The sequence below is a fragment of the Notolabrus celidotus genome, chromosome 1, assembly GCF_009762535.1.
Source record: "Notolabrus celidotus isolate fNotCel1 chromosome 1, fNotCel1.pri, whole genome shotgun sequence".
Taxonomy (NCBI): Eukaryota; Metazoa; Chordata; class Actinopteri; order Labriformes; family Labridae; genus Notolabrus; species Notolabrus celidotus.
The window spans coordinates 22,286,193-22,300,081 of record NC_048272.1 but is presented as its reverse complement, the minus strand read 5'-3'; the positions used below and the strand labels follow the sequence as shown (position 1 = coordinate 22,300,081).

General features: G+C 38.1%; 1 protein-coding gene across 1 annotated transcript; it reads left to right on the top strand.

The window, feature by feature from the left end:
- The first annotated feature begins 1,214 nt into the window (after nucleotides 1-1,214).
- On the top strand, nucleotides 1,215-13,794 carry LOC117814456 (monoacylglycerol lipase abhd6-B-like). The gene is given in 12 exon segments (XM_034685806.1): nucleotides 1,215-1,293; nucleotides 5,276-5,391; nucleotides 8,500-8,582; nucleotides 8,585-8,658; nucleotides 9,041-9,154; nucleotides 10,178-10,255; nucleotides 10,257-10,311; nucleotides 10,423-10,580; nucleotides 10,838-10,892; nucleotides 12,833-12,919; nucleotides 12,922-12,932; nucleotides 13,058-13,794. Coding segments are annotated over 11 exon segments (999 nt in total). The 5' UTR covers nucleotides 1,215-1,293; nucleotides 5,276-5,287; the 3' UTR covers nucleotides 13,238-13,794.
- The last annotated feature ends 95 nt before the right edge of the window (nucleotides 13,795-13,889 follow it).

The window sequence follows — 13,889 nt, the reverse complement described above, 5'->3', positions numbered from 1 at the left end:
AGTTAAAATTAGATAGAAATTGTGAGATCAAACTCATAATTTTGACAAGGAAAGTTCATAACTATTTAGATAAAAGTCAGAATCATTAGCTAGAAAGTAAAACTGTTAAATTAAAGTCAAAATTTTGACAAGAAGAGTCATAATTTAAGATATAAAAGTCAAATTGTAAAATTCACGTCAAATACTTGATAAATAGTCATAATTATGCAACAGAGTAAAATGATGAGCTAAAAAGTTGTTCTAAAAAGTCATAATCATGATACAAATATCCAAATTTTGAGATATACAGATTAAATTGTGACAAGGAAAGCCCTAATTACTAGAAAAGTCAATAATATATTATAACTATGAAATCAAAATGTGATAATTATGAGATGAAAAGCTGAATATTCATCTTATCTTAAAACTCATCATTTATTTCATATTTTAACCTGCTGTTTCCTTGTAGTTAATGACTTCATGTTTGTGATGATGCCTGTTGCTGCTGCTGGAAAAAGTCCACTTGAAAAACAGAGGAAGTTCAAGGTGACAAAATCCTTAAGTCACATCAAGGTATCGTGAAAATCCGCCTGTGTCTTTGAGTTGAAGAATGATTCATAAATGGATGTCATGATACTTTTGTTGAATATATCTAGAGTTGAAAAGTATTTTTTGTAGGATGGCTTTTGTAGTTTATTGTTTTAAGTTGCTAATATAACCCGAGGTTGTGATATGAAAAGGGTGGCAAGGTAATTATTCAGTTTATCTCAAATTATATGAAATAAAATCCAAAAGTAAAAAATCTATTTTCATAACTTCAATCAGGGACAATGGTTAGTGTAGTCCTCACTGAAATGCACTCTGGGTGTTGTAGTTTTCTTCACTTTTAACATCAAAATAACCACTTTTTTTTTTTACCATGTTATCACTTGATTCTTCCCCTCCTCTTGGAAAATGCAGTATCAATAAAAAGTATCTTTCCATATCTTATCCAAACTTAAAGTACCTCTTTGTTCTTCTTCATGCTTTATTTTAGTGACAGATGTCAGGTAATCTCGTGCAGGTGGATTTGTAGTCCTCATACAGATGACTGTAAATAAGAATGGGGCTCCTCATGTGGAGGCGCTGCTCATTGCTCTAACTTTTCACCCACATACGTTATTTCTCATATGTCCGACGGTACCTGAACGCAGCAGGGTCGTCTAATTGTACTTCCCCTTTAAGTGAGGATGAAAGGATGTTGTGTAATTTGGGTGAAAGAGGAGGAAGAGGAGGAGGCAGATTTATTTGACAGATCGGAGAAGACCCGGACAGGTATGTTACATTCACGTTCAGCTAATTATGCTTTAAGGAATTAATGTGTCACGTGATCAGCAGGTTGCGTTATTGAGTGAGTTTGTGTAACCTTCAGGGTCCTCGGTGTGTTCATGTTTCAGAGGTGATGTTTCCTCCTGCAGGTTACAGAGACTCAAAACCAGGACACACGTGTTTAGATTCTTATTGTGAATCTGCTGCTTTAAGATCACACTCCTATATTCTGTTTTAATGTATAAAATAAAGAGAGAGAATCAGAAAGAGGAAGGTATTTCCTGCACCTTTCACGTGCCTCCCGGTGTTCTGACGTCTCACTTTGATCCCACTGATAACACAGTTTTATATAACAGAACCATCCAAGGTGCAAACTGCATGACTTTCACACTGTTACTATTATTAACTGCTATTACAGCATCCTGAAGTACTTATGTGCTAACAGACTTCTACTTCAACTGAGTATTTTACTGTAATCTTACATATTAAGCTCCAGTGATAAGTTTTTAGCTTGAGGTGAAACTGAATGAAGTTTATTACTGATTCCTTACATGACCCACAAAAGAAAACAAGATCATCCATGAGAAGATGATTATTCCTCTGATGTAATTTTCAATGCTTGTTATTTAATGCTGCCGTAGGGAAGGCGTCAGACAAGGCAAATTCAAGAATCAAGCAAGCTTTATTTCCAAGTGAGCTCACCGCTGCTTAACAACAAGACAGTAAATATAGGACAATTAAATGTACACTACCAGTCAAGAGTTTGGAAAAACCCTCTAATTCAAGGGTTTGTATTTATTGTACTTATTTGAAACACTGTAGATTAATACTGAAGACATCAACATTACACAGAAACAGACTTTTTTAAAACTATTCCATGCCAAAGATTCAACATTTAAGATAACGCCGGATGAGATTTTTCAGCAGAAAACACTACTTAACCATTAGACTTAGGCCTAATGGATAAATTCCGTGCCCATGTAGCGGGTGGCCCGGGTTCGGATCCAGCCTGTGGCCTCTCTCCCACATGTCATTTCCCCACTATCTCCCAGTTTCCTACACTATCCACTGACCTTCTTCTATAAAAAAAATGTAAAGGTGTAAAAGCCCCAAAATATATATATATATACAATAAATAAGATACACCACTTTGTCCACAGGGGACGCCAAATCCATCTCAATCCGAAAGTTCCCTATGGCAGCTTTAAGCCCTAAGGGGGTCGTCACAATGGGTAAACAGATTATTGTTCGCAATGTTCAAAAATAAGAATTTATAAACAGTATTTCAGTGTGCAAACAAGCTTTCAACAGCACCAAAGCGCATCAAGCATCTTGGCAATCTATAATAAAAAAGCAGTTATTAAAATAAGGAAAATACAATTATTCACCTTACTTTGCCCCGCCCACTTTAATACTTTGTTTCTTCCCCATTTTGTCATCCAACTTCCGCTGAACCACCCCCGCGTTTCAGGTAGCTAGCTCGATTGAGGAAAGTGATCGAAAATGTCAACAAACATGACACCAGGTGTTAAAGATAAAGAAAAAAAAAGAAAGAAAAAAAGAAGTGATAAAATAAAAAGCCACTAAATCAACAACAATCACAAACAACATCACAATCAGTACAATCAAATAAATTCAGGAAAATGCACATGAACATATTACATACAGGATTATAACACAGTAATATTCAATCTTCAGATCTAGATTGAAAATATAACGTATACGTTTATCAATAACTAATGATATTATATATGCAAGGCTCTTTCAGTCTCCTGGGCGAGAGTGTAAACTGATATTTAGATTGTGCATTAATAAATCAGAACTAGAGCCATGTCCACCAGCTGTTAGCATAAACACACTGGTGTTTCAGTAATAAACCTGCAAACCAATGTTGTATGGATTCTGCTTGTTATAGAGTATTTATATACGTTATAGTAAATTTGTGATTTGAACACTTCGTCACTCACTGGGTCAGAATACAGTTTCATGTTTGTGTCTTTTAGTCTCATCTTGAGTTTGGAAACTGAACAGTTTGTCCAAATATTCCCGTCTTCTTCATATTTTCCTTCTATTTGGGAAATACTGCAATCCAAACACAAACCCTAACCCAATAAAGTTGATGAAGCAAGTTCTCTCTTTAAAAAAATACATTATACAACTGTTTTTCATGCTGTTGGCTGACCATGACAGTCTCTAAACCGTGTTAAATGGCCATTTGGTAAGTGTGACAGTGAGTTAAAAATGCCTCCATAGGGCTGTTATTTATGCCAGAACAAAACTGTGGAAAGAAATCCGCCATTATTACTTGATACAGACACACTAACACTTTATAGATGAATAGTTTTATATAAATTAAATAGTCAGATATTTTTAAATATTTTGGAATGATGCTGATGGGGGGTCAAAGAGAGCTTAACTAAATGCTGGAAACAAATTCCCTGATTCCGGTATTTGTGCTACATTAAAAAAAACACAACAGAATTTATATGTGAGTTTCATTCTGACTCAAAACCCAAGATTCTTAAATTAGCCGGTCTACAGAGATCAAAACTCTGTGCACATATTGCAGCGTTTCCTGTACTGCTGCAAATTAACCTGCTGCATCTGAATCTGTCATAATCCCCTCAGGAGTCACGTGGCAACAAAGAGAGGAAGAAACTGATGATACATACTGTATTTATTAGCTTGTTCTATAATAGATATTCTCTCACACTTTGGGAACCACTGTCCTATTGTATTAATTGTAAAGGACAGGTTCATCAGCCTGAATATCTGAGTATTTCTTTAAGGTTGTTAAATCTAACAGTGATCAGTAAACTACAGATTTACTCAGCTGAACATTTATGGCAGTCTGTCCCTGCCTCCAGTCTTTGTGCTGAGCAAGACTAAAATCAAATCTTAATGGCATTACTATTTTTACCATTCAACATGTAGATTGTTTTTTTCAGTGTTTTTATTTATAATATTTATAAGTCCTACAAACAGCTAAATGGTAGCACTTAAGCCTAAAACAATTGAATGTCGTTCAGTAAAGCTTGGTATCGTATCGAATCCCTTTGTATCGCTTCGTATTGATCTTATCATCGTATCCTATAGTCCCATCCCATATCACTTCATATCGCTGCTCTTTGTATCACTTTATGTCTTATCGCTTCGTATCGTATTTTTTCGTCTCCCTTCTTGTTGTATAGCATCATATTGTATTGCTTCGAATTGCTTCGTATCGTATCGCTTCGTATTGCTTCGTATGGCTTAGTATTGGTTCTTATCTCATTATAAGGATTTGTATCACTTCGTATTAGTTCGCATTGTCTGGTGTTGCTTCATATCGTAAAGGTTTGTATCGCATAGTAACATATTGCATAGTATCGTATTGCTGCATATCGTGTTGTATTGCTTCGTATCACTTAGTATCGCTTCGCATTGTGTCATACCGAATCGTGTTGTATTGCTTCGTAACGCTTAGTAACTCTTAGTATTGGTTCGTATCGTATCGCTTCGTATTGTATTATATCGCTTCGCAATGCTTCTCATAGTATCGTATTGCTTCATATCATATCTTATGGTATCTCATCACTTAGTATCGCTTTGTAACTTATCGCAGCCTATCATATCATATCATATCATATCATATTGTAAAGTATTGAATCTTATCGTATCTTAGCCTATCGTATCGTCTTGTATCATATCGTGTTGTGTCGTTGAGAAGTGATAGGCTGATGTCTCTTCATGTTAGAGTTACTTCAAGGTTTGCTCAATCTGACAAAGGAAACGGTGAAACTATGTAATCTCCTCTGAGCTGCTCATCTTGATGTATTAAACACTGCAACCATGTTTAGAAAAACGGTAACCTACTGGTTCTCCTGGATTCTTATCATGTCCCTGGTCTTATGTTAGCAGCAGCGGTTCTCATGGGAGGCTGGGTTAGTCCAGAAACTGAGCAGAGAGCATAAAGTGAATATTTGTTCTGTGTGCTTTTATCTAAAAGGAGTTAGCAGCCATGGAGCTGGTCGTTCTGTCAGGAGGAGTTCTGGTCGTTCCTGTCCTCGCCTTCATCACCTCTTTCCTGTTCTGGCCCGGAGCGCTGTTAAAGATCTACAACTGGTAATAAAAACAAACCTCACTCAAACTGCAGTCAGGACAGTTGTGCTCAATAATCTAGGTGACTCTGTGTTGTGTAGAAGAAGTAGATGTAGCCACAGTGACTTCTCCGGTGGGATCATGGAGCAACATTTTGATGCCTTTAGTCCGACACTGACAAACATTATCGGTATCAGTTCTGTGCAGTTCTGGGTTTTGAAGTCTCTGTGTGGTACTCTTTCAATCGTCACAGTAAGGGAACAAAACGCACCTTTAAGAACTCTTACACGAGTAAATATTTGTGTGAAAATATGAACATTATTGATGAATAGCTGAGTTTTTACCACATTTGGTAGATGTAGCAGCTCTCTTACATGCTGTGATGGAATTCATAAATAAACTGGACATTGGACACAGAAGACTCAGGAGACTCTGACGGCTTACGTTGAAATAGTTTATGTAGAACTTAGGGATGACCACAATTAATCAATTATCGATTAATTGATTGTTAAGAAATTACTCGAAACACGCATTTTTGTTATCAATTTTCCGTCACGTGGAACAAACATCACGTGGTCTCATATTACACTCAGCTACCAGGGAGGTGTTTTAAGTTTAAAGCATGTTTGGATGTGATTCAGCTGTTAAAGGTGTTGCGCACAGCGGAGATGCTCAGCTGGGGGCTGCAGCTGCAAACCAATCCCTGCCATCAGGAGCCAAATTATGAAACCAATCAAATCCCATCCTGCCGGTCAGCCCGCCTCCTGCGCGTACATTTCATGAATGTTTGTGTCTTTAACTTTCACTATGATAATGTTTTGTGTTTTCTTACTGCTGTGTGAGACATGATTTGACGTAGTGCAAAACACAAACGATGTGCTGAGGACCGGTTTTGAATCAGTCACCATCATATGGTCGCGAATCAGCGGTGCTTGTGCATGTGAGCGGGGGATCGTTTTGGAGGAGCTCCGGGGGGAGGTGGGGAGGGGTTAGACGGAGTCCTGAGGAAATGCTACATTCAAATTCATGCTAGTTTTCCGTGACTACCAACCCTAGCTTTAAGGGCCTGTTTTAGTTTGGTTTTCTATGACCTATGAAAAAGGCTTGATGTGTTTTTTCCTCTGAGAGATGACGCGAGTGAGCGCTCATACAGCCCATCCTGCTCCTTACTGTAACAGAGACACACACACCGATGATCACAGGTTAAAAAAAAAATTAAAACTCTGCATGTTTTGAGGTGATTTGTCGAAAAAGACACTTTATTGCAGATTTATTGAAACCCCGGATTTACCTGTAGTTTTGCACCGATGTTTTGGTACGGATACTTGCATGTTTAAACCCCTGGTAGGCTCCGAAGTGACCTTACAGACAATGTGTAGTGAGAGCAAAGAGCCAAAAGCCGCTGAGAGGCTGAGGTTGGGCCTAGTAAAGTGTCTGACGCACTGAAAGCAAAAATCACTAATGAACAAAAAAGTAAGTTAAACCTTTTATTAATGAAAAAGGATAATCCACTTATGATAAAATGCACAAAGAGATGATTAAAGGGGTTAAAAAAAAATAGCTGTTATGTCTTTTGAAGGTAGCCACTTGCGTCATGTGCCCACATTAGATTTAATATGCTAGCACAGGCTAGTTCCAGTGTTGCTCATTAATTGACTGAATCATTTTTATAAGAAACAACACAAGGCCTGAATAGATGTAGAATTTCTCTGATTTTTTTATTTATTTATTTTAATTTTCTTTCCAACAATCCACATGTAGATCATCTGAAAACAATACAGTAAACACTGATTTATTTTCATATATTGTCTAACTCTCTCAGAATAAATCATCCCACTAACTACTGACTGAATTATCTGAAATATTGTGAGCCCTCAAATACGTGAGGAACAACTCACCGACCCTGCAGACAGCAGATTCTCCTTCATACATCATCTAATATATTAAATAAAAAATGTGCATTTTACATTTTATGAACTAATAATGATTTTGTAACAGAGAGCCACGTTTTGTTCCTCTGAGCTCTTTTATTGAGAAGGAGCAGGACTGATAGCGTGACCTTTGCCTGAGCTGTAAAAGAAAACCCGCATGTTGGCTACTTTGCAGATTATGATCGCTGTTTCACAAACACACACACACACACACACACACACACACACACACACACACACCACACACACACACACACACACACACACCCACACACACACACACCACAAATGCTGAGTCAGAGTCATATAATGGGGTATTTGTCCGCAGCTTTGTGCATGAACAAAAACAAAATTGCAAAACTCTGTAAATAATAAAATTTGGCAGGATAAAAGAGGAACTTTGTGTCCATGAAGGACTCACATAAGCTTTTTATGGGCGCTACAACTGGTACTCTGTGGGTGCAACAAGCCTGCCCGACATAGATGTTAAGAATTAGAATTTTTTTCAGATGATTGCTGCCAAATTAATTTTGTCCAGTGATATTTGTTCTCAGGAAAACACGGTATATTTTTAGCCGTGTTAGCGAAGCTTCTCAATGTCAGTGTGTGTTTCCCCAGCTGTGCTCCAGACAGAAACATGTCAACAACTGTGAGAAGATTTGATATCGTCTATAGCCGGGAGGGAGAATTTATTGGCTTCAATGATCATCTGGTTTGTTGCAAAGAGCCACGATGACTTTCACTTTTCTTTTGGGTTTCCATTGACTGTTTTATTACTCCCTTATGATGAAGGGCGATCACCTCATGGACACCTATGAGCCAAAATCTTGCCAAACCTCTAATTCTGATTTATGTGGAAGATTTAGCGCTACTTTGAGCACTATTTTAGAAATAAACTCCTCAAAATAAGTTTGGAAACGTTATTATGATCAATTATTTCTCCCCTTTAATGAAAACAATTGGTATTGTATTTTATATGACTAATCAGGAAAGCCTGATTAGTCATCTTTACAATGAGGTATAACTTGTAAGGATTGTACATTTGTGGAATGAGCAACACAGCTAAACGTGTGGGTAGCGGCCAAAACAAATGTGCCAAAACCCCTTCAGTATTCTCCTGTTGCTGTTCACTCTTGTTGTTAAACTGTAATGAACTACTGTATGTTACCAACACACGAGTCTCTGCTGTGATCCTCTGCAGGTACTGGCGTTGCAGGCTCGGCCTGGTGGTCCGATACTCTCACAGCGGGAGTTATCGCTTCTGCTATTCCAGCCGAGGGAAGCCAGGGGCGCCACGCCATCTGTGCTGCTGCTGCACGGCTTCTCTGCCACCAAAGACATGTGGCTGCCCATCATCAAGGTGAGACATGCCCACATGGTGTCATTGAGAATATTTCTTAGATGAATTTCCTCAGACGACATCGCTCTGTCATAGTTTGTTTTTAGGAGTTCAGTTCGAGGCTTTTGTGACCTCATTTTCCTCCATGCATTGCATTCTGGGAAACTGGTGCTTCAACACAACAATCAAACCCATCAGTATTCAGCTGTTTGTTTCTGCTTCGAGTCCTCTCCTCAGTTTTCCCTCATGAACACACTGCGCAGTGAAACAAGTAGTTCACCTCTAACTGCAGTAATGTGTGTGTATGTGTGTGTGTGTGTGTGTGTGTGTGTGTGTGTGTGTGTGTGTGGTGTGTGTGTGTGTGTGTGTGTGTGTGTGTGTGTGTGTTTGTTTTCTCCTCCAGTATCTCCCCAAAGGTCAGCACGTGGTGTGTGTGGACATGCCAGGTCATGAGGGGACGACCCGGACCGGAGTGGAGGACTACAGCATCACGGGCCAGGTCGGCCGAATACAGCAGGTGTGTGTCTGTGTGTGTTTGTTTAGTGTTGATGTGTGGTATCACCTTCAATGAGCTCAGAGTGATCATAAAATTGAGTTTTTAATCTGGAACAGTAACACTTTGAATTTCCTGCGTCAGGGAAAGCTAAATGATAAAGATACTACTACTGTGTTAAATACTTGATTCTGATTGGTCAAAACCTTCAACATCTATGATTAAACCGCCTGATCCTACACATCCAATCAAATCAATCTGCAGAACGAGGTCCTGCGCATTTCACCTCTGCCTGTTGACACTGGCAAAAACTTTCTATACCGGTAAACAACATGAAAATATACACATATATTTATATATTTCATTAAATAAAGTATTTTAATGATTTTCTTATCATCAAATTCTGTTTTTATCAATATTTAAAATAAGGTCCCAACTTTTCTGAACTGAGGTTGTTGTTTTTTTTAGATTTTTTTAATTAAAATCCTCTTGACATCAGTATTAAGTGACAATTTGTTTATTTTATTTTGTATTTATATATTTTTATTTTAATTTTTAATATAAATCCTCTTTAAATAAATATTCTGGGGAAACTTTTAAATTTTATTTGTATTTCTACATTTTTACATTTTTGAATTAAATTTTTTTACTTTTGATTATTAATTCAAAGATATATTTAAATAGATATTTTGTGGATTTAAAAAAAAAATATATATGTTATTATTATTATTAATTTAATTTTTTTACTTTTAATTTTGAATTCTTATCTCTTATCTTAAGAGCAGGGGAAACAGGGTACCTGACTGATTTTGAAGTCAACAAATGTAGCTACAATCCCCCTTAAGATGCAAAAATAAACATACTGTATCCTGTTTATTTAAACAGAAACAGGTTGTGGTGCTGGAGACTTATAACCTCAAACCACCTGTTTTAGATCTTATTGTGCAGCTTCTTGGTCGTTGGTTTGGTAACCAGTCCTCTGTAGCAGACGATGTGTTAAAGCTCTGAGGGTCACGTCTTTAGTTTCTGTTGTCTCTCTTTGTGCAGTTTGTGAAGAGCATCAGTCTCGATAAAAGACCATTCCACTTGGTAGGGACGTCGATGGGCGGGAACGTCGCCGGCGTCTGCTGCTGCTCATCACCCCTCTCACCTGTGCAGCGTCACCTTGATCTGCCCGGCAGGTAAACTCAGCAGACATCTGATCTCTGGGATGTTTGAAACCTGAGACTGTCTGATGGATATAGATCCCCCTCCCCCTCCTCCTACTCTTCCTCCTCCTCCTCCCCCTCTAGGTCTGGTTTATCCCACAGAGACTCCATTCATCAGCCGTCTGAGGGAGCTGGAGAAGAGTGAGAAGGAGGAGTCAATCCCTCTCATCCCATCGACTCCTCAGGAGCTGGAGGACATGCTGAGACTCTGCTGCTACACGCCCATCAACCTCCCCCGACAGGTGAGCACGAAGTCTGAGGAGGGCGAGGAAAACAACAAGAAATCTGTGAAACAACAAGAAAAAAAAAGAGAAAAATAAAGATTAAACAAATAACTTAAATATTTGAAAACTTGGTTTAAGAAAAACATCTCTTTAAAAAAATGAAATTTGACAATCTAAAGAAATCTAAAGAAAAAAACTCCAAATTTATTATTTATTTTAATAATAACCTGATTATGATCTTTTATGCATATTTATATGTGTACGTGTGTTTTCAGGTCCTGCGAGGTCTTCTCGACAACAGGATCCCCAACAATGGTTTCTATAAAGAAGGTGAGCCGTCTCATCTCTCAACATCTGCACACGTTTGAGCATTTTTTTTGTTGTCATCACTTCGTTCATAACACCTTCCATCCTTTAATCTGTTTAGTTTGATTGTTTGCTGAATTTTTTATGATTATTATGGGCCTTATTGTCAGTGTTTATATGATAGGTCAGTGGATAGAAGAGGTTAACTGTGAACAGAGAGAGAGAGGGGATGTAAAGCAAGCCAGGCTGGGCCACCCACTTCAAAGCTATAGCCTCTGTACATGGGGCACAAGGTTTAGCCGCTGCTCCTCATTACTCTGCTTTGTTTCTGTATGGCTGAAGTCAGTGAAACACTTCCGGAAAAGTGTTCCAAATTTAAATCCATTAAACTTCCTCGTCTTCCCACTCGGCTTTTCTACTAAAAATATATCCCGAGGTTCACAAATAATCTACACAGAAATAATGACACAAATTTAAGTGTTACGTTTTATCTGCTTTTATCTGTTTTTATGTGTTTTCTGTTTATTGGGGGATTCTTTTTATTTATTTTCCTTTTTTTTCTTTTAATTATTATATTAATAATGTATAATAATATAATTTTTTAACAAAATTGTCATTAATTGTGCGTCTTGAGTGTTTGTAAAAATGAATACATTTCAAATCAGAAAAAAATATAATTAAAGATCAAAGCTAGGGGCGCTGGTGGCCTGGTGGTCTAAGTGCCCCACATACAGAGGCTAAAAGTCCTCGTCGCAGGGGTCGCCGGTTCGATTCCCGCTGGTCGACCATTTCCTGCATGTCTTCCCCATAGCCTGTAAATAAAAATGGACAGCGTTGCTCCGCCTCTTCCTGTTGTACAGTTCTGAAGCCAAAAAAATGCTCCTGGGCGCAGCCATTGTGCAGCCAGAGCCGGTGAAGCCACTGTAACGAGCTCCGCCCTTCAGCGTAGCTTCAAAGGACGCTGTGTGTCCGTTGAAGTTTCCCTCTACGGCGGCTGTGAATCAAAGGAAACCCGGAAGTAAAACCCCATTTTTTAAACTGTAATAACTAACGAAAAATAAACTTTGCAGAAAAAAGAGGCCTTGGACACAAAACAGTCAAATAATACCTACACATAACCACATTGTACGGAAGTGAGAAACATTCGTACAACGTGTATTTATTTTTGAAAGTTTGATTGCTCCCCCATTCAAATGAATGGGGGAGACAGATTTTTTGACCTATAGTGCAGCCAGCCACCAGGGGGCAGACGCTTTGCTGAAAGCTTCACCTCCAGCCAGGCGAGCTGAACCCCTGGTCTCCCCCTCTCTCTACTCCCCACATTTCCTGTCTCTCTTCAGCTGTTCATCAAATAAAGGCAAAAAGGCCAAAAATATTTATTTATATATAATATATATATATGTAAATAAAAAAAATAATAATGATAGTCCAATAATAAAAATTAAGAAATTAAAAATTAAATCATCAAAACATTACAAATTATTAATAAGAAAAAAATTATAAGAAAATTAGAAAAAATGAAAATAATTTAAAATATTTTTTTCATAATCAAAAATAAATAGTACAATTATACAATTAGAAAAATAAAGTATAATAAAGACAAAATCTAATCAAAATGATACAGATCAATACATGAATAAATAAATATACAAATAAATAAAAGTGTTATGTTTCATCGAAAGCTCAACAACAAAATAATTGGTCTACACGTGATTGTTATGAAATCATTTATGTTGTAAATAAAATAGAGGTAAGGAAGAAGTGACTTATTGCAGTGATAGATTTTGTGCTTCACACTTTGGTCATTCTGTAACAGGTGATTGCATCAAGTCATTTATAGTTAACAGATCTTATTTGGATTGCATCAGTACTCATTTATGTTGAATGTATTTGCATATATACTTCGTTAACTGTGTGTGTATCTATGCACGTTTGTGTGTGTGTGTGTGTGTGTTTGTGTTTAGTGTTCATGGAGATCGTCGGGGAGAAGTCTCGTCACTCTCTGCAGGACAACTTGCATCTGATCAAAACACCCATGCAGGTCATCTGGGGAAGGAGGATCAGGTAAGAAGGACATTCATTTAAAAAAAAAACTAGAACAGTTAAAGGAGAAGAAACAGCAGGACACTGAATGATTATAACACTGAATGAAAAGTCATAAATTTGTACTTCTGTCTCTGCTCGTCCAGGTGGTGCACTCGTCCGGTGCGACGGTCCTGCAGGCGGCGCTGCCTCACTGTCAGGTGGAGGTGTTGGAGAACTGTGGTCACTCTGTGGCGTTGGAGCGGCCCAGGAAGGCCGCAAACCTCATCATGGACTTCCTGTCTGCAGGAGAAGTCAACGATGACGACGCCAAGAAACTGTCCTGAAGTTGACTCTTGAACTTTCATGTTGACCCCTGACTTCGGGGTGAAGACGCCGGAATGAAGACGAGGGGGGAAGTGATGAAGAAAATGAAGTAGATTGAGATGATCTATTTTCTAGTTTGATAAAAGAGTTTTCTATCCTGGCATGAACTTCTGTGAAAATTGAAATCAATGTACAAACAGGGGCTGACTGTCAGACGTTCCTTCACACACACACTCAGACACACAAATGCTCAGAGCCACGAGAAACACACGCACACACACACATCACGTAGGAGCCTGTTTATCAATTCAATCTCTGTTTTAGATGTTGATGTCATATGAAACCATTCCATGTTGGGATTTTGCACATTTCTCTTTAAGAAAAACTGTATTTTGATCTCTTATTTTGTGTTCATGAGGGGTGTGTTTGTGAGTCAAACATCCGTCTTTGATTTGATATATTTAACTTCATAAACATTCAGATTTATTTAAGGTCTGTGAGGTAATTCTATGATTCCAGCACCAGAACAAAGAGTCTCTATACTTGGACTGACGAAATAAATCTTATATTTCAAAAAGAAGGTTGTTGAACTCACTGAGTGGGCTTTTGTTGTGGTAACGTGGCGCCAGACCGCCAGGGGGAGACACTGCATAGATCGTTCTATAGAATGTC